Source organism: Embiotoca jacksoni, unplaced genomic scaffold (genome assembly GCF_022577435.1).
Source record: "Embiotoca jacksoni isolate LCO1_2020_lvr unplaced genomic scaffold, fEmbJac1.0.p SCAF_10, whole genome shotgun sequence".
Classification (NCBI taxonomy): Eukaryota; Metazoa; Chordata; class Actinopteri; family Embiotocidae; genus Embiotoca; species Embiotoca jacksoni.
The window spans coordinates 76,883-101,760 of record NW_027185230.1 but is presented as its reverse complement, the minus strand read 5'-3'; the positions used below and the strand labels follow the sequence as shown (position 1 = coordinate 101,760).

Here is a 24,878-nt window from a genome sequence, read left to right as displayed (position 1 = left end):
GGAAGAGCAAAGCAACACGTGTGTCAGTCATTCAACAGAAATCTGCTTAATCACCAACACTCCCGCACAGTTTATCTGAACCCTTGGATGAGACTTAAGTTACAGTTTGATTATTAATACCTGATACCCAAGGTATCCCTTGATTATTAATTATTGCAGTTTACCACTGCATATAAATGCGCTATCAGACCTGTTCCTTTCAAACTGCATAAATAAATAATAAAATTATAAAAAGCCAAATACAGAGCAAAGAATACAAAACAACACCTTTCATCTCTGTTATGACAGATAGTTAGACAGTCAGCACTTCACATCTGTACAGATGGTGTTTTAAAAACCCTCAAACAACTTTCCGTATGTTCTTTTGTTGTTATATACATCAAAAATTAAATCAGTCTAATGGTAATGCGGCTGCAATAGACTAGATCTATGATATATTGTGTGCAGTTTATGATCTGTAATATAAACCTATTAAGCTTTTCTGAGTAAGAAACTTCATGATCAACCACTAAGCACTTAGATCAGGTAAGAGACAGGTATTTCCCATCATGCCCCGAGGCTGTGCAGGCTGTGGAATGCAACTGTGGCACCTGGTTCCAAAACCTGCATCTGCCTTGATCTCGTGAAGTTACTGTTGGCTACGTTTTATGATGTCACAGCAAGTTGAGATCATTTGCACGGAAATCGAACTGGCATGCATTGTACAACATTCTGTAATCTATTCTGCACAATCCTGGGTCATCTCAACCGAGTCCATCAATGTATGCCAATTTGGTAGACATCACAGACCTATACAAAAGAGATTTTGCTTACATCAGAAGAACGGCTCTTCTTAGCACGGTTGCCTTCTGAATGTTTTTGGTAAAGTATATTTTGAAAAACTGGAAGCACTTACCCGTGAAGACCTACCGGAGAAAACATATCTACAACCCTGTTGTAATAGCAACAGAAGCCTTCAAAGAGTGCACAGCACACATTCTCACGATAAATGTAAAACAGATAGTAAGATGGGAAGTAAAGACAGAAAAATGATCAACGTGGTTTTTATTATCTCCTGTCAGGACAATAGTGTCAGCTGACTGCATGCCTTCTCAAGCAAAGAAAACAAAAATGTTAATTGTTGGACTATTCTGTCACAAACTGCTGTTAAATTATCTGTCCGAGGCTTAGGATAGTCTTACAGGTTTTGTCTTTAGTAAAACTACAATAATGTGTGTGCACTCTGATTTATTTTTTTTAACATCAACATGTGTTCAAAAGGCTTCAATATGTGCTTCTGTTGTTTTCATAATCTATCATGCCTACCCGTTAAATCTCTACTCTCTAAACAATAATGAAGTGAAATATTATTATTTTAACTGATTATTCATATTGTCTATATCAAGTCAAACATACAGCTTTTTTCCTCATAACGTCTACATGGAGTTTCAAAGCCTTATCCACACTTTACGGACGCATTGTATCAGAACATATTTAACTTTAGAATGACCCTTTGAACAGAACATAGACATAAATGATTTGAGTGTATAGGAATGATTACATTGGCTTGGGAAATATACATGGGAATTTGGTAGGACCCGATATTATGTACGAGTAAATAACTTAACAGTGCTTTTGTTTCACATTAAACTGTGCTACAAATGAATACAGAAAAAAAACATTCAATAAAATTCTAAAAAAGAACTCGTTGAAACTTGTTTATGATGCTCCTCATTTCCTCACCAGAAAACATCCTCTGAGGACCAAGAGAATAAGTATATCTCTGGCCTGTAGAATTTGAGATAATCATGGTCTGGGAATAAAGAATTGCATGGTTGGGATGGCATCACTTTCCTTGTTCCAGTAAATGCTTCATATCTGTAGGTATTTGTACGAGTGGTGAAAAATTCAGTAAGTAGGTGGAGGGTAGAATTTATAGTAATCAGCATGAAAAAAGATTTATTTCATTTTTGTAAAAAGGCATACTTAAAAGACAAAATACACCCAATACCACCCAAAAATCACTTAAAACGATGGTGTTTAGTGTATTGTACAAGTAACATCTGTTCCTGACAGTGTCCCAGGTTACCTGCTGCAATTATCCATTGTTACACTGCATACATAAAGCATAACAGTTATGGTAGGCAAACAGTTAGCAAGAATCAGTTAACGTGACACTAATTTTTAAGGCCATACATTATATCTAAAACAAGATGACATCATTTGACTCACGACCATTCTTGCTTTGTCTCAGTTGCACTCTATATACTGATTCTTTTGTGGTTAAATCCATTCACACTGGAAAAAAAATGAAAAGTGAAGTATCCATTGAAAGAGCTGCATGCAGATTAAACTTGCTTGACTGCAGTGATGTATTGATGTCGAGGCCAGAAAAACTAGCAACATAGCCTTAATTCATTGCAGGAAAAAACAAACGCTGATCACAGACAAGGCCTTTTATAATAATAATAATAATAATAGATGTATAACACTGTGATCATCAATCTACCACAGCAAAGCAGAACTGTAGAAGCTCTTTACAGGTGTCCGTTTATTTTATTCATCCTCTTTTGAACAAAACCTTGATAATGAGATCAGTGAGGATGCTTTTTTCTGACTGAGCCCGTTGAATTAGCTCCACCTACCCACTCTGGCAGAACAACCACAGCTAAGTGATGGACAGCACATCACTTAAAAGACATTCATACCAATTAACTACAATTCTAAAAACACCCATCTAATATTGTGTAGGTCCCCCTTGTGCCACCAAAATCGCTTTGACCCAGCGAGGCATGGACTCCAGTAGAGGTTTGCCCAATTGTTTACAATAACATATATGATTTTTAATATAATAAAACAGTTCTTTTTGTGATAATGGCAATAATCTGACTTAATTATAATGTATTGCTGCGTAATGGTATAGTATCCGTTACTGATGCACAGCCACAAGGGCTGTTGAAAGGGGTTTCGTGGTGGAGGGGTCAGTTCCAAAAAGAGTAGCATGGAAGTGAAACCACAGTAATAGTTTCTGCTGACTTTTTGAAGGCAAACTGTTATCTTATTTGGACATATAAATTGAAACACTGCCTACTGGCCTGAACTTTGGAATGTCATGCTTTAGGGTTTCTAATAAACTCAGCCATATTTCTAGATATGAGACTGCACCATCCAAAGTTGGATGAGTACCGTGTCTCCTAATCAGACCAGGTTTTCCCCAGAGAGTTTTCCAGTTGTCTATCTAGGACACCACCTCGACAGTCAGCTTTTGAATGACGACATGCTGCTAAACACATCTTCACTGGTTAAGAATGGGTAAAGGGAAAACTCAGACAACCTACAAACATTAATTTTAGTGACTTCCGATTGCTGTAATTGGGTATCATTACTGCTGATGATGTAAATAACAATCTTACTGTACTTACGTTAGGACTAGCGAGCAGTTTCAAATTTGATTTCATGTCGATCGCTCTGACCCAAGGTATATGGTCGCAGGGGTCATTCACATCACGTTTCTCAAAATAACACTGCCAATTACCAGATTTTATATCTCAGCATGTGTGTCGCTGAGTGGGAAAAACTGATTTGAAACAGAACTGTTCGGTGGTGAATGCAAGATTTCTGTTTCGGGCTATGCTTCGCTCGTACTGCCACTGTCTTGCTGTCCCCGCTGTTCGGGAGCTGCTGGGAATGGGCTATGGGAGCCTGCAACCCTGGGCAGCTATGCACCGTCTTCCGAGGCCTAGATAGCTGCAGCAGTTAATGGATTGTTTTTCATGGTGTGGAGCTGCGATTGAAATTTATTAAGCTTCACCTCCAATGAATTGAAAAGACTGCAGTTATGAAAAGCATCATTATTACTAAAGGAGGTAGAGGAAAACCATCCGGCACACTGAGCAGAGGAGAGAAGAAGCCAACGGGGAGAGAGAATCCATTGTTAACTGAGCTGAGCTGACTGAGCTGAGCTGGAGGATTTTGCTCCACAGGTGCTTCAGTCGAACAACTGTTACAATTTCAAATTGACAAATGTACATAAGCATTGAGTGATAGTAAGTTAAGAAATATAAGGTAAAATAGCAGATATAAAGTGACTGCAGGAATCAAGTGTTGGCAACAGGAATTAACCCATTACAGCGAAAGTAATGAGCACAGGAACATTTTTCATGGATGGTGAGGGTACAAAGTAATGCATTATTAGGCCGAGCTGCTCATGTGACAAATTTACTTGTGCAGGGAGGGTCCCTGCACAAGTAAATTTGTCACAGTAATACATTTTTAAATCAAGGAAAACATAGAATGAATTAATATCTACAAAAAAATCATGGAAATTGAACAGAAGATTGACAGCTGCAGCAACAGTTTATGAAATCCTTTGGAAAAAAATGTACCTGCTGTTTAAGGTCTTCAAAATGTGAAACAGGCAGTGGTTCTTTCAAAATAGTGCACTACAAAAAAGAATCTACTGTGTTAAAGTAGAAGTCCACTCATTCCCTAGACTGTGGGCAAACCAAGGCCAGGTCCACATTACCAGGTCTAATTGCCACAAGTAGAGCCATGTTATTTTTCAACAGACCTCAAGTTTCAGGTTTTCAAAAATTTTGGATCTGTTATAATGTTTAAAATATAGAGTCTCTACGATAACAATAAAATCTAGAAAGAGACCTCCCCCCCCCCCCCAAAAAAAAAAAAAAAAAAAAATATTGCCACAATTCGTGTTATCAATATGCATTATATACAAGAAGAATGAAGAGATGATGGTTAAGTCTTCCTTAATGCCTGAGATGCCAACAGAGTATTGATTTTGATATCTGAAAACCCTTCAGTACTCCCCAGTACAACACATTTCAATGTCAATAAACATGTGTGGTCACAAACATAAATATCTGTAAAGAAATGTGCATTTGGCTTTTCCCTGCAAGGACAGATGGAGGGTGATGGGCATTACGTGGAGTTTATCCTTCAACATGCCACTACCCCCTAACAGTATGTGTGAAAAACTGGAACCATTCAGCCTCACACAGTCCTGGGTGGCAGCTGCTGTTTGTAAATTCCAGCCAGAGCTTTGGCAGCACTCTGGATCATCTGGCGTTGGGTCATACCCGTCATGGCCTGATGCCAGTCTGTTCTGTTGATGTTGGGCAGACTGCGTTCCAGGACCTCGCCCACTGTAACAATCAGCCCGGACCAGCGCAGGCTGTAGTCGGGTGGAGTCAGAGACTGAGCCTGCATAGGGTAAGGTTACAAAAAAGTTGAATGAGTTGGTAAAAGCTTTGTACACGAGAGCTTTTAAATAAAGTTGTCCTAAGACTGAAGCTGATATTGATCACCATTAATGACAATAAACCAAGTGGCAGTGGCGGAAAATTCAAGTTGTCAACAAACAGCAACAAGACAGATGCCAGTCTTCAGTCCCCAAGACTCTGAACATGATAGGAATGAATAGATAAGAGACAGATGAAGACCGAAAGAAAAGTCTGTTTCAGTGTATTTGTTTATTAGACAGAGTTTTTGTCAGTAATTGTGGACTTATTTGCCTTTGACCAAATTTGTTTATATATCCAAAGAGGTTTTTATAGTCAGTGATAAAATACAGATGTCAATGTGGACGTCATGATATCATTACTACTGATAAAATTACTTTTTATCTATGACATGGTCCAAGGATACGACACACCTCTGTTGGTTGTGAAATATTCAGATTTTCTATTCTAAAATTACAACTTTCTTCTTGAACGCATATATTTCTTCCTCAAATTATAATAATTTGTAATGCAAGTGGTACAAGTGAATCGTGTGGTGGTCATTTGCTGATTTGTACCTGCTGAATGTGATCCAGAGCCAGAGGGGTTGCCTGTGTGAAGACCTCAATATGGATGCTGTGACCAGGGTCCTCCAGGATTAAACAGCCAATGTCAAACCACCTGCAGACAATAAAAGGATTCAGAAAATTCATGTCTTCTATTTGTTGATAACTCATTGTGATCAAAATCAAATGAGAAGGAAGGACATTAAATCCTTTTATGTTTTTAGATTTTGGTGTCGACAGAAATGCTGAAAAAGGCTAGTAATAGGATTCATTCTATTACACCAGTGGGTCGTGACTAAAAACTGGGATGCAAGTCCATTTTTGAGTGCGTTGCAGATCTGTGCGTTAAAAAAAAAAAAAAAAAGTTGAGGGAAAAACATGTATGTATATTTTGAAGCAGTGGCAGTGTTTCAATGGTAGAGTAAGTTGTCCACCAATCACAAGGTTGGCAGTCTAATCACCGAACCTCCTGTCCACACACTGGTTTAGTTTAGTTTATTTGAGTTTAGTTAAATTTAATATTATTCTATTTTTATTTAAGTTGTATATAATGTGCATTTTAACATTTGTTCATACTTAATATTTTTACTACCTTTATTTTATATTCTGTAATGTATTGCTTTGTCCTGTACATGCCGCTGCTGTAACGATAAGTCTGTCTGTCTACTGAAGTGGCCTTGGGCAAGGCCTTGAACCCTAAGGTCTCCTGCCATTAGGCTTCCCAAATGTCCCGCTGTGTGCAGGACTGCACAGCCTTTTTGTTCTTTTTTTCCACATCCCACAAATTGACACGATGTCCCGCATTTTGATTGGCTTTTCTGAAATCTGTCTTTTATCCAATGGCTCTGAATAAAGCAGGGAGGGCTATCATCATGGGGCTGTGGATTGATGTCAATCAAACTGAGCTCATGGGTGATGTTCTTTACAAAATATTTGCATATATCTGATGCACAACTAAAGCATCATCAATTCTGTCTAATCGAAATTGAATCGAATCCAGTGTGAAACCCTAGTTATCAGAAAAATGTCCTCATATTGGTAAAACAGGCTTCCTTAGGACAAAGGCTAAAAATCAGACTGAAACATTTCTGCACCAAAATTGGGCACAAAAACATTGCTAAGAGCCCAAAAAACAGATTGCGCCACACATACACATTTTCACTTTCCTCAACATGCTACAAATTGATATGTCCATAAAAATAAAACTTCATGTATTTTGTGCCACTGAATGTAAACTGGGGTTTCCCAAAACTATAAACAAATTTATTTTGTAGTTGACAGCTGTTTAGGGGAGCCTTAAATCCAGCTCATGTAGGTTTATTAAAGCTTAATCTTGCGCAAATAGCAAAAGGGAACAGCATTGGTACGAGTTTTTCTTCTTACTTGTCAGGAAAAAGTTCAGCAATAAAGTTTTCCAAAGAGACCACTGGCTGCTTCTCATGGATCACACCAGCTCGCCGCAGGCTGTCAATGCGCTCCTGAGCCCCCTGTAGACACACACACTCGGGTAGGTCATGACTGAAGTTGAAAATGTCTCTTCTTGTTAAGAGGTTCCAGCCTCTCAGATGTGAAGATTTGCTGTTGTAGGAAAGCTGTTCAGAATTCTCACCAACATTGACACAACTGCCTGACAGACACCCAGTCCTTTGGACTGTCGCTGGATGAGGCATGTTTTACTTAAGTGACTGTGGGCGGCTCTTTATGGAGGGTAGGAGAGCTTGACAAGATCTACATTTCAGCAGGCTATATAATCTTCTCCAAACTTGGATCAATTCGCTGAAGCTACCTTTGAGCTGGACGTGGTCATCCATGCCTTTATATTCTCCAGCTTTGACATATGCTACAGCCTGCTGGCACAGAGCTGTGGAGATAGGTCTGGGTATGCGAGTCTGGTCCTCGAGTTACGCCTACAGGGGAGAGATTGACCATCTGATGTAATGTTGCAGCCAAAGCAACTTGGGGCTTAACGGCTTAACGGGGCTTTAAGACAGTGAATACTGTTGTGGACTTCAGAGAAAACAGAGCCCCCACCGCCCATCAGCCTGTGTGACTCCCAGTTGACACTGTTGAGTCCTACTGCTACCTGGGCACCATCATCAGCCAGGACCTTAAGTGGGAGCAATACATTTCCCTCACCAAGCAAGTTGGCACCCTTGACAGTTCACGGAAATTATGTTTTGATTTTCTGAAAAAAAAAATAAAAGCAATTTTCTAATGTATACCTGCATGCCTTTGGTAAAAAAGTTGAAAAAGCAGGTTGGAGCAGCAGTTAACTGACCTTAACACCAGCTGCGTAGCCAACAGGCTGTGGGGCGATGTTGGACTGACCAGCCTCTCCATTGACCATGGCCAACCCAAAAACCTCCTGAAAGGCATCTCTAACTGCCTCCACATTCATCTCTTTATCTGAAGTCACCACAATGTCAATGTCCCCACCAGACTCTGGAAAACAAGAGAAACATTTATTGAGTACACTTCTTAAACTTAAGGGGTGACTGTCCCTCAAATTGTAGAGTGGGTTTGTAACGGTTAACAAAATTAATGTTTCAGTTCGTATCACGGTTTTATGGTTACGGTTTTCAGTTGTTCTAAACATTTATGCTTTTCCTGCGCTTGGGAAACAAAATCTACAAGTATTTGCCCTAACCAAATTCTAGTTAAAAACACAAGACCAAGCTTTATTATTTTTTATAAAAAATGGCCCCATTAAAGACCAAATGATAGACATCAACAAAACAGCACACAAATGATCAATTAAGCGTCTTTCATTATATTAGAAGACAACAATTAGACAATTTCTTATTATGTGTGTTCATAAAGTTCAGCAATTACTGTTCTGCTGAAATGTTGGAAGGAGGAGATATTTTAGCATGGTTCTAGTTTAATCATGCTAAAATCCTGCACCCTCCGGGACTGCATAAGGCTAAATATATTTTGCTACATACATTAATCGGCATGGAGATGCTGTTTCAATTCAATGGGTAGGAGTTCTCATTATTTTTTCCCGTCATCATTACAGGTAAGATTAAACGCCTAATTCTCCCAATGGTAGACCAAAACAATGCTGGCGGATGTCTCCCTGGGTTACTGGTGCGAGGCTTTTTTCCCCCCTAATAAGTTAATGATTTTAATGATTTATTTCTGCACAGGCCTCACAGCCTATTTTAAACAAACTGAACGATATAGACATGCCCTGAACTGTAACCAGCACTCAAACGGGTTGGATTTTTGTTTTTTACCTGAACTGTTCCACCCTTATTGCATGGCAATCGTAAGATTAGTAAAATTGTTGACAATAAGGTAAAAAGGCACTATACATGTGCAGACCATTTATTTGAAAATTTATTAAAATGTTTCACTCAGTCAGTCAAGAAATGTGATCAGGAGAGGGCAGATTAACTTACTAATGTATGGAGCCATGCCAGGATCCAGAGTAGTAATCATGGATTCCACGGAGTGTTTGGTTTTGTCCAGGACTGTCTTTACAACAGTGTTACCTGCTACTCCCTGAGGATACATACAGACAACACATATGACCTGACTGTCTGAAAACTAAGCAGATCTGATTGCTGAAATACTGTATGTCGTAGTTAGCAGAGTGAGCAATTTTTAAAAAATGATAAAGCTTTACAACAGATATACCACAATTTAACAGTGAATCCACAACATGTGACACCACATAAACCTTGAAATGACCAATATGATGTTAAATTCACACTTCAAATTAATTGTGTCATATTTTTCCCCTATTAGAAAAGCCTTATAAAACAGCCAGTGTCTTAGAGGGTAAGTGTGCTATAAATCTGCCAGGCCCATATATATTTACTGCATATATTTAGTATATCTGTAGTGGTGTACACAGGAAAAGCAAAAGGTTTGTTTGAAATTGTTTAGAATAGTATAAACAGAACATAGTTTGTCAACCAGAGAGCACGGCAACGTTAAATGTTTAGTTTCGAACCATCTTCAATGACAAGAAAAACAAGGAGTGCTGAAACAAATAGTGTGGGCCCCACAGAGCCGCGACTGTGAAATTCTGACAGTCAAATTAAATTCTGTTAATGTCTATGGGATAATATGATAATAATGAAAACCCTGACTTCTACAGACGCCTTTTCTTATCATTAGCTGCCCTGACTGGCCATCGTTGGGGGTGATTTCAATTGCGTACTCCAGGCAGAGCTGGACAGGTCCACGGGGATAAACACCTCACACCCTCAGACAAGAAAAGAGTTACTACAAGGCATAAAAGACTTTAACTTGGTCAATGTATGGCAAACGGAACACCCTAACCAATTAACATTTTCCTGTTATTCAATACCTATCAGACTTTTTCCAGAAGTGACTATTATTTAGTCTCAGCTGACCAAGAATCTAAAATCCCAAACTGCTAATATGATAGCATTTTAATCTCAGATCATCCCTCTGTCTCACTTTTTGCTAAAATTTCCCAGCATTTTATATAATGCTCCCAGATGGCACTTTCAGACAACTTGGCTCAGGGATCCAGAATTTATTAGGTTTGTTGGAAACAAATAGATTTCTATTTTGAAAATAACAGCAATCAAACTTCCGCAGCTGTGAGGTGGCATTTTTAAGAGGTCAGATGATAAGTTTTACAAGTTTTAAACACAAATCTCACAGATTGGAAATGGAACAAATTGAAAAATCAATAAAAGAAATCAAAACTCAAATTTCCCAAAATAACTGCAACAACAGATCTTAATAAGCTGAGAGTGAGATACAATGTTTTGTTTACAGATAAGACAACAAAAAACCTGATGAGATGAAGGCAGTCTTATTGTAAGCAAGTTGAAAAAGCTGGTAAGCCTGGCGTATCAAACAAATGCAAGGAGAGAGGGCAATCAACTCAATTGAAATAGATAAGGGGGAGATAACCTCTGACCCAAAAGAAATTGATAATTTTTTTCTGGGCTTTCACCATAGCTTGTACAGTTCAGAATACTGAGATGCCAATTTTTAGGACCAAACTAATACCGCCTCTGCTCGACACGTATCAAGAATCAGAATCAGAATTCACACACCCAAGCAGCACTCCACACTGACAGTTTTTTGACAATGTATCAAGAATCGTTTGATAGAGGATCCCTTCCTCCCTCGCTGAAACACTGCAATAATTACACTATTATTAAAACCCAGAAAAAACATCAACACGATGTGGATCCTATAGACCGATCTCTCTTCTCAATAATGATCTTAAAATTCGATGTAAACAAGCTGACATTTTGACGAATGGACTTACATCGACTCCCTTTAAACTTAAAAAAGACAGGGCTGCCCCTTATCACCTCTGCTGTTTACACTGGCTATCGAGCCACTAACCATGACAATCTGTAATCACCTCAGCATAACAGGAATACAAATAAGAGATATAGAACATCATTACAGCCCTGTATGCAGATGATGTAATTCCCTTCCTACGGTGGTAACTCAATAATGCTTACTTCTATCACTTTAATTTAATAGTCCACAAGAATATTTTGTTATTTTCAATGGTTGTTGTTGATTACTCATCTCAAGTGTGTCTCTCTCTCTCTGATGTTAAATGCCATGTAACATCAGGAAAAAGCAACATAACATAAAAGTCTGTTGTCTTCCATGTTTGAAAGGGGCTTTGAAGTGACAGTACTCATGTCACATTTGATTGAAGTGGTGTTACCTTGAAAAAGCCCCAGATGCCTCCACCAGTGTTGGTGTCTCCAGAAACTCTGGGATCCTCCTGCTCCTCTGGGAAAGTGATTGGAGATCCAGCATCAAATCCTCCTGTCATGGCTGGCTGCTGAACCATGGGGTTGGGAACTACACCTGGAAGGATAAAGCATATTTGAAATAATTCTAAAGAAAAACTCGTATGACAATTTTAAATGTATCAACTTCAACTTGGGGCATTAGAGGAGGTGCATTCAGACTGAAATAAGCATGGTCTAACAAAAAATGCAATTGGTTGCATTATTAGAAGTGCAGAATTCATAGTTTATGGACTATGACCCATAAAGTCCAACAGCTGTACTACAATGGACGTGTATAGCATGCATTTGTATTGCGGAGTTCCGCAACAGCTGCAGCTTCCTCAGCCACCACTGTTTGAAAATACGGTGGTTCCTCTCTGGCTGCTACATAGCCACCGTTTGGTGCGAAAAGTATCCAGCATTGAATACTCAATTTGTGGACTGATTGGAGTTCCCCATGCACATAACTATAGTGTATGTGTTTCCATATTTGACAGTGTTAATGCCCATATGCACTCAAAATAGTGTTAGTACTTAAAGTATGTGATGTAAGCAAACAGTAAGTTTCTCTAATTAACAACATGCTAAAAGTTGACTTGACTAATCAGTGCAATAAATTGGTACATTAGCATGAAAAGCGGCATCAAGCCACAAGGATGGGCTGAAGAGGTTTCGATGGTCAAAGGACAAGGTCACTGAGTTCACATCCGTTTCCCACTGTGAACGCAATTCACACTTTTTTCCCATTTGGCAGAAACATTCACTTGGACTAAAAGATGAAGTGAGTCGATTTTGCCGATCAAAGATCAGATGTCAAATTCAAAAATGTTTCCTGTCAGCAACTGCAACTCCTTTGATCTCTCATCTTAACTGGCAGCCCAGCGACAGTGACACGCAGCACCATGAGCATTAGCTAAAAAGGATGAGAATACCATAAGTGTTCGTAGATAAGATGTAGACAATGTAATTTAATAGGAAAGCTTAACAGCCCTCTGCTATACATTGCCACTAAATTTATATTGTATGCTTTTTAGCGGCACATAATTTACAGCTCGTAGTCTTTACAGTTAGGATTTTACAGCACTTAAGAAGGGGAAAGAATAAGCACAGGCTTTTCAAATGCCGTGGTGGGCCAAAACAAAGGAGGTGTGGGCCAAACTTGACCAGCGGGGCCGAAATTGGGCTGCTTTGGACTAAAGAAAGAGAGAAAATCGCAAGATGTGTCAGCAGGTAATTTCCTACTGTCATGTCCTATTGCTGATTTAGATAAAGGTCATTTATTTCAGCCAAGGCCATTCCCATAGATGTTGCTCTTGTGGCCCAAAGGCAGGCCTTTAATAAACGTGGCCTACAACCCTGCTACATCCCATTAGAAATGTTCTAATACTTACAAGAAGATGCCTGACATGTAAGTGATAAGATAAATAAAACTAAGGTATACATCTCTGAAGTACTTTAAATAAATCTGGACCATAGATGAGGATGGAAGCAAGTAGGAGTGTGGCATCTTGACTCATAGACTACCTTTGTGTGTAGCCTTGGCGACATTGGGACCGGGTAGGTAGGGATGGCCCTATGTGGCCAAACCCATATAATCACCCATTGAAATTGGGTCGGGTTCGCACCATGCTAATAGTGTATTACTATGTTCATTTTACATTTTGTTGTCTGAAGTTGATACAATTAAGATGAAAGAAAAGGGATGTGGGTGATTAGTTAATTCGATCAATCAATACATCTAATAACATTATATTGTAAGGGTAAGAGTGTTTTGTAACTATTAAATGACAAAATAGGTGGCCCCAGTGACCCCAGCAGTTTTCTATCTTGCCCTCTTGCTGTTAACACTGAATGGCCTTGCTCTTCAGGATTTAGAGAACTGAGGAAAGGAGAATTTGTGTAAAATTAAGTTAATTAACTGAGTTAAGAGAGCAGCAAGACTATTACACAGACATGCCAGAAACCAGAAATGACACAATGTGCTTCCAGCAGCACATCAGTCTGTTGTTAGTGAGTTTGAAAAAACACTGAAGGAGCATCCCAGAGATTTATCTATTTATATTGAATATAGCGTATTTATTTGATATAATCTTTAGTTTAAATGTTTAGCAGTGGTATATTTTGAAACGGGGAGAAAACCTGTCTTTGTATTATTTTTTTTAATCTGTTTTATAAAAAATGCTTGTGCTCCCTGTAATTTTAGTTTTAAGATAATTTTGAAATGTTGTTTTTTTCATGAAATACACTGCTCAAAAAAATAAAGGGAACACTTAAACAACACATCCTAGATCTCAATGAATTAAATATTCCAGTTGAAAATCTTTATTCATTACATAGTGGAATGTGTTGAGAACAAAATAACATAAGAATGATCAATGAAAATAAAAATCATTATCCCATGGAGGTCTGGATTCAGAATCATACTCAAAATAAAAGTGGAAAAATCAGATCACAGGCTGATCCAACTTCTGTGGAAATTCCTCAAGACAAGTCAAAATGTAACTAACTCCACTTCACGTCTCTGACCACTTCTTTATCTCTTACTCTCTCCCACTCTCTCAAACCGACAACCCTCCCACATTAACAGACTCTGTACCTGCCCGCCGCAACATTCGCTCCCTCTTTCCCTCCTCTCTGGCCTCCTCTGTTTTATCTGCCCTCCCTTCAACTGACTCTTACTCACTCATGCATCCTAACTCTGCCACAGACACTCTCCTTTCTACTCTGTCTTCCTCTCTTGATTCTCTCTGTCCTCTTACATTACGACAGGCCTGCAAGTCCTCCCCAGCCCCGTGGTTGTCTGACTCGATGCGTGCCGAGAGAGACACTATGAGAGCAGCAGAAAGGAAATGAGAGAAAATCTAACCACCCTGACGACCTGCTCACCTATCAATCTCTCCTCTCCTCTTTCTCTGCCTCTATCTCTGCAGCCAAAAGCTCCTTCTACCTAACCAGAATCCTCATCTTCCAACCCCAAAAAGCTATTCTCCATCTTCTCCAACCTCCTTGACTTCCCCTCCCCCCTCCACCCTTTTACCAAGCTACTTTGTCAACTACTTTACTAAAAAAAAATAAAAAAAATAAAAAGATAGATGACATACGCTCCTCATTTTCAAACCCAGCTTCTGTAACTACATGTTCATCTTCATCCCCTTTGCTTTCCTCTTTCACCCCCGTCTCCCAATCAAGTTCTCACCTTGGTAACCTCTGCCCGCCCAACCACCTGCTCCCTTGACCCCATCCCATCTCACATTCTCCAGTCTATTGCTCCAGACCTTCTTCCTTTTCTCACCCATCTCATCAACACTTCTCTGTCAACTGGCTGCTTTCCGAATTCTCTAAAGGAGGCAAGAGTGAACCCTCTCCTGAAGAAACCCACCCTCAACCCGGCTGATGTAAACAACTACAGACCCGTCTCTCTTCTTCCCTTTCTTTCCAAAACTCTCGAACGAGCTATCCTTAACCAACTCTCCTCCGATCTCCACCATAATAACCTTCTTGACCACCAGTCTGGTTTCAACAGACCACTCAACAGAGACGGCCCTCCTTCCTGTCTCTGAGCGGCTTCACACTGCTGGAGCAGCATGTCTCTCCTCTGTCTTGATCCTTCTTGACCTTTCTGCTGCATTTGACACAGTGAACCACCAGATCCTTATTTCCTCTCTTCAGGACCTCGGTGTCTCAGGCTCTGCTCTCTCCCTGTTCTCATCCTACCTCAACGACTGCACCTACCGGGTAACTTGGAGAGGATCCGTGTCTGAACCTTGTCCTCTCACTACTGGTGTCCCTCGAGGCTCCGTCCTGGGTCCCCTCCTCTTCTCTCTGTACAACAACTCTCTCGGCTCTGTCATTCGCTCGCATGGCTTTTCCTACCACAGCTGATGACACCCAATTGATCCTCTCTTTTCCCCGATCTGAAACACAGGTAGCAGCATGAATCTCTGCCTGTCTGACTGACATCTCTCAGTGGATGTCCTCACACCACCTGAAACTCAACCTCGACAAGACCAAACTGCCCTTCCTTCCGGGGAAAGATTCTCTCACCCTCGACCTAACTACTACCTTGGACAACTCTGTGTTATCCCTGACCCTGACTGCTAGGAACCTCGGCGTGACACTCGACAGTCAACTCTCTCTTTCTGCCAACATCGCTGCAACGACGCATTCCTGTAGATACATGCTGCACAACATTAGGAGAATACGTCCTCTTCTCACTCAGAAGGCAGCGCAGGGTCTGGTCCAGGTTCTGGTCCAGGCTCTGGTCATCTCACGTCTGGACTACTGTAACTCCCTCCTGGCAGGTCTACCTGTTAGTGCCATCCGACCTCTGCAGCTCATCCAGAATGCTGCAGCTCGACTGGTCTTTAACCTCCCGAAATTCACTCACACTACTCCGCTCCTCCGCTCCCTTCACTGGTTACCAGTAGCCGCCCGCATCCGTTTAAAAACATTGGTACTTGCGTACCGCGCTGCGAACAGATCGGGTCCAGTCTACATCCAGGACATGGTCAAACCCTACATCCCAGCCCGCTCCCTCCGCTCTGCTTCAACCAATCGGCTTGTTGCTCCCTCTCTGCGAGCTAAACACTCTACAAAATCACGACTGTTTGCTGTCCTGGCTCCTAAATGGTGGAATGAGCTCCCCCACCGACACCACTGTGGTGCGACGTGGCATTGGTGGATGGAACGAGACATGATGTCCCAGATGTGCTGGATTGGATTCAGGTCTGGGGAACGGGCAGGCCAGTCCATAGCATCAATGCCTTCATCATGCAGGAACTGCTGACACACTCCAGCCACATGAGGCCTAGCATTGTCATGCATCAGAAGGAACCCAGGGCCCACTGCACCAGCATATGGTCTTACAATGGGTCTGAGGATCTCATCCCGGTACCTAATGGCAGTCAGGGTACCTCTGGCTAGCACATGGAGGGCTGTGCGGCCCTCCAAAGAAATGCCTCCCCAGACCATTGCTGACCCACCGCCAAACCGGTCATGCTGGAGGATGTTGCAGGCAGCAGAATGTTCTCCACGGCATCTCCAGACTCTGTCACGTCTGTCACGTGCTCAGTGTGAACCTGCTCTCATCCGTGAAGAGCACAGGGCGCCAATGGCGAAACTGCCAATCTTGGTGTTCTCTGGCAAATGCCAATCGCCCTGCACGGTGTTGGGCTGTAAGCACAGGCCCCACTTGTGGACGTCGGGCCCTCGTACCACCCTCATGGAATCTGTTTCTGACAGTTTGAGCAGAAACATGCACATTAGTGGCCTGCTGGAGGTCATTTTGTAGGGCTCTGGCAGTGCTCCTCCTGTTCCTCCTTGCACAAAGGAGCAGATAGCAGTCCTGCTGCTGGGTTGTTGTCCTCCTATGGCCCCTCCACGTCTCCTGGTGTACTGGCCTGTCTCCTGGTATCTCCTCCATGCTCTTGACACTGTGCTGACAGACACAGCAAACCTTCTTGCCACAGCATGCATTGACGTGCATTGTGAGCTGCACTACCTGAGCAACTTCTGTGGGTTGTAGACACCACCTCATGCTACCTCTAGTGGTGAGGGCACTGGCAAAATGCAAAAGTGACCAAAAATCAGCCAGAAAGGATGAGGACAGAGAAATGGTCTGTGGTCACCACCTGCAGAACCATTCCTTTATAGGGGTTGTCTTGCTAATTGCCTCTCATTTCCACCTGTTGTCTGTTCCATTTGCACAACAGCCAGTGTTGCTTCCTAACTGGACAGGTTGATTTCCCAGAAGTGTGATTGACTTGGAGTTACATTGTGTTGTTTAAGTGTTCCCTTTATTTTTTTGAGCAGTGTATATTCTTAAAGGCATTTGAATTAACTTTTGTGTTAGGATTTGTTATTGGAAATTTTTGACACACAGATTTTCATTGTTACTGCAAATGCATATCGGTTCCAAATATCGGTTTATCAGTCTCTTTGTTTACCAATAATCGATATCGGCCCTGAAAAGACAAAGAAGACTGATGACCGAGGCTATGCGCTTCAGGCTTTAAAGCGCAATAGTCTACTGTGACACACACACACACACACACACACACACACACACACACACACACACACACACACACACACACACACCCCTTCAAACCTCAATAGCCTACTCATATAGTCACATAAATACAGTACAGAAATATACTGCACCTATCAGGTGTGATATTTTGCATTCTATTGAGTTTGAAGACTTGTGCATGTGTAGGTGAGTGGGTGGGTGGGTGAAAATGTGGGTATAAATGTGTGAGCGAAATAGAGAGAGGTAAAGAGAAAGTAAATTTCCATTTCTCTAACTGTACAAATGTCAACGTACACACGCGCTGACATATATATATATATATATATATATATAAACCCCACTCAGGCATCCATATCAACACACCCATACCAGTTTTTGTTTTTTTGGACTTACTGAAATGAATGAACATGAGTTATACGTTGCAAAGTGACAAACAACTTTGAAGTAACAAATAGGATCCGAGCCAGAGAACTATTCTTTAAACTTAAACTAACCTCAAGGTCCATTTAGCATCCTTTCTAAAACTTTCAATCATATCATGACAGAGCTGTGGCTCAGATGGTAATAGTAAAGTTGGTGGCTCAATCCCTGGTTCTTGAACTGAAAAGAATGAACTTTAAAAAAAAAATAATAATAATTTTAAACTGAACAAGCTCCATTTTCTGATGAAAATCAAGCCATATGATCAAATGCCCCAGACCAGTTAAATTGTTATTTCATGAAAGTGTTCATCTTCCCGGAACAACAGTTCAATTGTATTTTCCTACTTAATTTGTACAAGTGACACAACAGATTCCACATATTGGAATTAATACCGTATATAAGAAGTACATTTAGATTGCATTTTGGAGCTCATATGCAAGTTAAATATGTGACGTGCTGTCACTTGACCTTGATATCTGTTCACAGTGCTGCTTTATGAAACACTCCTGTAACAACAGGAACCACAGTTTACATTTTTTGCCACGTTACGTTACTGTGTTAAAGATGAAGAAATCTGACCTGTTGTGGCAGCAGGACTGGAGAATGTTGGCATCAGTGGTGTCTGTGGTGTTCTGCCAGCGTGCCCCCGTGTGATGTCATATCCTGCACTCACAGAGAAGGTGGATATGGGCGGGCCTACAGGAGGGGCTGACATGCCAGGAGCAAGAGGAGGAGGTGGTCTGAAAGAAGAGGCCAAAGGGGGCAAAGAGGGGGACACAGAAGGAGGGAAGGGAGAGCTGCTGGTGAAAGGAGAAGCTTGTGTGGAGGGAATGGGAAATTGGGAGGAGAGGGAAGGGGGTGATAAGAGAGGGCCGCTGAAGGCAGATAGGGAGGGAACAGGCGTCAGAGAGGTGGAGACTGCAGGCGGCTCCATGAAGTTGGAGCTGGTGCCTGGAGGTGGCAGAGTGCTGGTCAGACCTAAAACAAAAAGAACTTGGGTCACATCAGAGAAATACCTCATACTGTGCATTTTATTAAGTGCACTGTGTAGCTATCCATGTTTACTCTCAATCAGTGCATAAGATGTCATACTATTTTTCAATGACTCAGTTTGGTTTTTTTTTCTCTGACCACATTGCGGTTCACTTAGCATTGTGAACAGAAAGCGCTTCAAATTCTGTTCACTTTTTGTCATTGAATTTAAGTCCTCTAGGCTAGCCGTAGCCAATTCACATTGCATTACACTGTGACGCTCAAAACAAACCACAGGCGTAACCATGGCAACAAAAGCAAGACTGGCAAACAAAGAATTGTTAGGATTAAGGGAGCTACGCTGATCACACAACATTAAAATCACTAACAGGTGTAAGTAGTAAGTAAGTATAACACAAAGCCCTGTAATACTCTAGCCCTACATAAGGATTACTATTCAAATGTTATTTAATGAGACAGGTATTGATTTATGCATTTGCTCATTTTTTAGACTGTAATTTGTGGGTTAAGATGAGTGTTTTCCTATTATTATTAGAAATACTCAGTTTACAAGGATTATAGGATTCTATAATCCTTGTAAACTGAGTATTTCTTGTTGGGGTGTGGTATAACACTTAATGCTTCACCTGCTGGTGGTTTTGTTTTTTTGACATTTTACAAAGCATCCCAACTTTTTGGGGAACACAGTTGTGTAATAAATTGCATTTTAACATAACTTGTTTGTCTACTGCTGTATAACACAGTGAGGGTTAACAGTTATGGCTCTGTATGGTAACAAAGTCAACTGAAGACATTGTAAGGCAGCTGAGATAAGAACTTAGACAAAGCGTACCACAGTTGTTACTGTGCATAAATGTGCATGAATATCCTCACTGAATATGTAAAGTTGCTCTCACTTGTGAAGACCTCTGGTCTCTGTATGGTATTGAGCCCATTAAAAAATGTTCATGTGATTGTCACAACTCACAAAAACACATCTTGGTTGTGACTGCAACGTTTTGTACCAAAACTCCACCACACTACTTAAAAAAGTGGACCTTGCCAAACCTGAGGGGTGTGCTACGAAGCAAGTTCAACATACCGTTTTTTTTTTTTTGTCGGAGCTGGCTCAACAAACTGGAAACTTGCAAAATGAGATAATCGGTGCTACAACAGTTGTTATCAATTTTCAACCCAGGCTTTCTGCTTTAGTTTTGAATGCTTTCACAAAAAAGAGGAGTTGTTTGCAGCCTCTTGCAGACTGTAAGCATCAAAGCGGCAGCTACTGAATGATGTAAGGCTGTGCTGACAAAAAAAAAAATTGCAGACCATGTGAATGGTCCATATGTCATGTGTAGACATGCAATATCACCTTAAGTGCACAGGAAGATCATATTATAATTACATGTGGGTATTTCATGACAATAATGTCTAGATGTATCCTCATGAACTGTATGAACATTTTATTCTTATCCTTTCACGTGCAGCACTGGCAGTGTCAAACAGACTGGGAAGCAAATGAGAAAGACATACAGTGGGGCAAAAAAGTATTTAGTCAGCCACCAATTGTGCAAGTTCTCCCACTTAAAAAGATGAGAGACGCCTGTAATTTTCATCACAGGTACACTTCAACTATGAGAGACAGAATGGGGGGAAAGAATCCAGGAAATCACATTGTAGGATTTTTAATGAATTAATTGGTAAATTCCTCGGTAAAATAAGTATTTGGTCACCTACAAACAAGCAAGATTTCTGGCTCTCACAGACCTGTAACTTCTTCTTTAAGAGGCTCCTCTGTCCTCCACTCGTTACCTGTATTAATGGCGCCTGTTTGAACTTGTTATCAGTATAAAAGACACCTGTCCACAACCTCAAACAGTCACACTCCAAACTCCACTATGGCCAAGACCAAAGAGCTGTCAAAGGACACCAGAAACAAAATTGTAGACCTGCACCAGGCTGGGAAGACTGAATCTGCAATAGGTAAGCAGCTTGGTGTGAAGAAATCAACTGTGGGAGCAATTATTAGAAAATGGAAGACATACAAGACCACTGATAATCTCCCTCGATCTGGGGCTCCACGCAAGATCTCACCCCGTGGGGCCAAAATGATCACAAGAACGGTGAACAAAAATCCCAGAACCACACAGGGGGATCTGGTGAATGACCTGCAGAGAGCTGGGACCAAAGTAACAAAGGCTACCATCAGTAACACACTACGCCGCCAGGGACTCAAATCCTGCAGTGCCAGACGTGTCCCCCTGCTTAAGCCAGTACATGTCCAGGCCCGTCTGAAGTTTGCTAGAGAGCATTTGGATGATCCAGAAGAGGATTGGGAGAATGTCATATGGTCAGATGAAACCAAAATAGAACTTTTTGGTAAAAACTCAACTCGTCGTGTTTGGAGGAGAAAGAATGCCGAGTTGCATCCAAAGAACACCATACCTACTGTGAAGCATGGGGGTGGAAACATCATGCTTTGGGGCTGTTTTTCTGCAAGGGGACCAGGACGACTGATCCGTGTAAAGGAAAGAATGAATGGGGCCATGTATCGTGAGATTTTGAGTGAAAACCTCCTTCCATCAGCAAGGGCATTGAAGATGAAACGTGGCTGGGTCTTTCAGCATGACAATGATCCCAAACACACCGCCCGGGCAACGAAGGAGTGGCTTCGTAAGAAGCATTTCAAGGTCCTGGAGTGGCCTAGCCAGTCTCCAGATCTCAACCCCATAGAAAATCTGTGGAGGGAGTTGAAAGTCCATGTTGCCCAGCGACAGCCCCAAAACATCACTGCTCTAGAGGAGATCTGCATGGAGGAATGGGCCAAAATACCAGCAACAGTGTGTGAAAAACTTGTGAAGACTTACAGAAAACGTTTGACCTCTGTCATTGCCAACAAAGGGTATATAACAAAGTATTGAGATGAACTTTTGTTATTGACCAAATACTTATTGTCCACCATAATTTGCAAATATATTCTTTAAAAATCAGACAATGTGATTTTCAGGAATTTTTTTTCTCATTTTGTCTCTCATAGTTGAACTGTACCTATGATGAAAATTACAGGCGTCTCTCATCTTTTTAAGTGGGAGAACTTGCACAATTGGTGGCTGACTAAATACTTTTTTGCCCCACTGTATTTTACTATGTCAAATAATTCAAAGCAGGAGGTATGTTTACTGTCATATCTTTTGAGTAGAACAAGTACAATGCTTTTGCGCTTCAATCTGTCTCTGTTATAGGATGATATCAGTATAAAAAAACAATTAAATAGAATCTATGTCTCATGTAAAAATCTCTGGGGAAACCTGAGGTTTTTCGGTCTCTGAACACTCTGCTCCGTCTCACTTTGCGCACTGGGCTCCACGGGATCTTCTCCAATTGGTGATGACATTTTTCAGAGAGAATTGACTGGTCAGTAAGCAGTGCTTTGGTACGTTGTGAGATGTCAAACATTACCTGCTCCTGACCAGGTTAAGTTTGCAGCATAAATTACCATGGTGATCTACCCAGGTTAAAAGAGCGACACCTTTGTGACACTGACAACCGTGGCTTTAGTCTCAATGTACCTCACTAACCCACTAATTTCACTTCTTGGTACATCCCTCTGTACTGCTCACACAACAACACTTCATAGGTCATTTCTTACCGACGGTGACTGGAGGGCTGCTGACTGTGGTAGTCGCAACCGGAGGTGTAGGGCTCAGAGGAGTTGTAGGGCTCGCAGGAGGTGTAGTCTCAATCACACTTTCTTCCATCATCTTCGCAGCTATATACCTGAACTTTGGCCAATAATGAAGCTGCAATAAGATATTATGATGAATGAGGAGGAGTTCAATTTGTTTTTTAACTAATCAGTTGCATGTACACACTGAGAATGCAGCTATGCAATTGAGCTCGTAAAGGACATGAGGTGCTGGACTATAGACTGCATTTTAAGACTGACCGACATTAAATACAACACTGTTTCCAGCTGCTCAACAGTTTAGGGTCCTTTGTCTTATTTTTTAATTTTATGGCGCACCACATTTTTTCTATGGGAGACAGGCAGGGACTGCAGGCTGCCCAGTTTAGCACTCAGACTCTTCTACTACGGAGCCTGCTTTGTAATACGTCTAGAATGCAGTTTGGCATTGTTTTGCTGAAATAAGAAAGCCCTTCCCTGAAAAAGACGTCTCCGTTTTAACATTTGATATGTTGTCTTTGGTCCATTTTAAATTAAAACTGGGTTTACATGATTTGCAAATCATGTCATTCTGTTTTTATTTACACTTTATCCCAACATTATTAGAGACAACAACAACAAAACCTTTCCCACTGAAAACCTTAGCAGAACATTGCATCTTTTATTGCTGGGGGGTAACATTGCTGCTGGCACTGCTGGCAGGTAATGCCACACCCCAACAATAAATACTCTGTTTACAAGGATTGTCCCTATAATATATATGTAATATAATGTCTTTTTTGTCAATGTTTTTCTACTATCACTTACATGAATTCAGCTGAGTTAAAGTACAACTTTGAGAAAAAACATCAGAGCAGTGCATCCGTGACACACATTGATAGTGCTTACTTCCTTTGCCTAAAAATGCTGTGTAGGATATCCAAGGTTGAATTAGCAACATGGAGGTAAAGCAGAAAGTGGCCCCAATAATGTAGTTTGTGATGATTTCATCAACTCCAGCTAAATCAAATCCAACCATCCACAGCAGTGCAGTTAAAAAGTGTATTTTTTTTTTATTTAATATGGGGTCCACGATTGCACATCATGAAATAAAAAAGGAGGCCCTCCGAGTTCCTATATTTTACCTAATTCGGAGACATTGTTAAACTGTGGGGTGTTAGGAGGTGGCAGTGGCAGGCAAACAGCCCATTCTTGTTCCAGCGAGACATCCCAGTACTTCAGCCCTGAGAATATGCACCAGCATTCCTGTATGGAGGAACTATTGTGTTGAGTACCATAAGGAATAGAACACAAAATAACAGACATGTGCCATGTCAGTTATTGCTCCCTAGTTAAAATGCAATTAGCTTTTTCAATCGTTGAAGTAGACTCGCAGATTTAAGCACGGCTTGTTCAGTCTCATTAAGAACAAAACATCACAGCAGTGTTTCAAGATGTATCACGTTAATGCAACCGTTTAAAAACAGACGGACAGCTGTCTCATGTTAGGACATTCTAACGCTTCTATGTGTACGACGTTTATTTGCGACCCTTCCAAAAAAATGTTTGGGAGTTCAGTGTTTCAAGCTCATCGTTAACACAGAAACGTTGTGTGTTACGGTTGAGCAGTAGCGTAAATGTGTGACTTACAAACCAATTTCGGCAAAGCTAAAGAAAAAATATAATATTGAAGATATGACATTTATCTATAAAGGGTATATGTCCCTCTTTTAATACCTAACAAGTAGCTTGACTACTCACCCGTTAGCTAGACAAGCTCAGTACACATGAATAATGAGCCACCGATCCACTGTGATGACGTTGTGTTTTGCCACGTCTGCTCGACCGTGACTCCTCCCATTACCGGTAGCACCCGGACAAACTAGGGGCGCGGTCAAATAGTGGGAAAAAAAACAAAAAAACCCCACTTATAAATCCTTTAATAAGCGCTATTCCTTGACATATGTGAAAAACGCCATTAAGGTCAAGGAAAGATGAGGAGGAGGAGAATCCGAAAGGACTGCGGTGAATGCGACCTGATACACTAGGCTACGTAATCATGCGACGGCGGGTGTTAATGGCGTAGATCTGTCTGAAAAAACTACAATGTCTGAGGATGAACTACAAAAACCGCATGTTAAAATACTTTGTTCCGCGCGTTTTCATTGTCTTGTACGCTGTATAACTGAGGACGTCTTCAGCCATACAAATAAAGTTGTAACGTCAAACAGTTTATATTTGCTGAGTGTGTGTAGT

The 24,878-nt window shown here is 41.0% G+C and overlaps 1 protein-coding gene across 2 annotated transcripts; it reads right to left on the bottom strand.

The window, feature by feature from the left end:
• Positions 1 to 1,027: 1,027 nt before the first annotated feature.
• prrc1 (proline-rich coiled-coil 1) lies at positions 1,028 to 24,631 on the bottom strand. 2 transcript variants are annotated; one of them, XM_069160611.1, is made up of 10 exons: positions 24,384 to 24,631; positions 23,768 to 23,888; positions 22,608 to 22,758; positions 18,566 to 18,964; positions 11,463 to 11,608; positions 9,187 to 9,289; positions 8,061 to 8,224; positions 7,166 to 7,269; positions 5,795 to 5,897; positions 1,028 to 5,199 (listed from the first exon to the last, which is right to left on the bottom strand). In XM_069160611.1, the coding sequence occupies exons 3-10, from the start codon at positions 22,717 to 22,719 to the stop codon at positions 4,990 to 4,992; spliced, it is 1,341 nt and encodes a 446-aa protein (XP_069016712.1). In that variant the 5' UTR covers positions 22,720 to 22,758; positions 23,768 to 23,888; positions 24,384 to 24,631; the 3' UTR covers positions 1,028 to 4,989. The 2 variants fall into 2 exon arrangements, with proteins under 2 accessions (XP_069016712.1, XP_069016703.1); XM_069160602.1 differs by lacking the exon at positions 23,768 to 23,888.
• Positions 24,632 to 24,878: the final 247 nt, after the last annotated feature.

Coding starts and splice junctions, on each gene's coding strand:
- prrc1 (XM_069160611.1), bottom strand. CDS start 22,719: ATGATGGAAGAAAGTGTGATTGAGACTACACCTCCTGCGAGCCCTACA. Junction 9,290..11,462: donor GCATCTGGGGCTTTTTCAAG/GTAACACCACTT, acceptor ATGTATCCTCAG/GGAGTAGCAGGTAACACTGT. Junction 5,200..5,794: donor CTCTGGATCACATTCAGCAG/GTACAAATCAGC, acceptor TACCCTATGCAG/GCTCAGTCTCTGACTCCACC.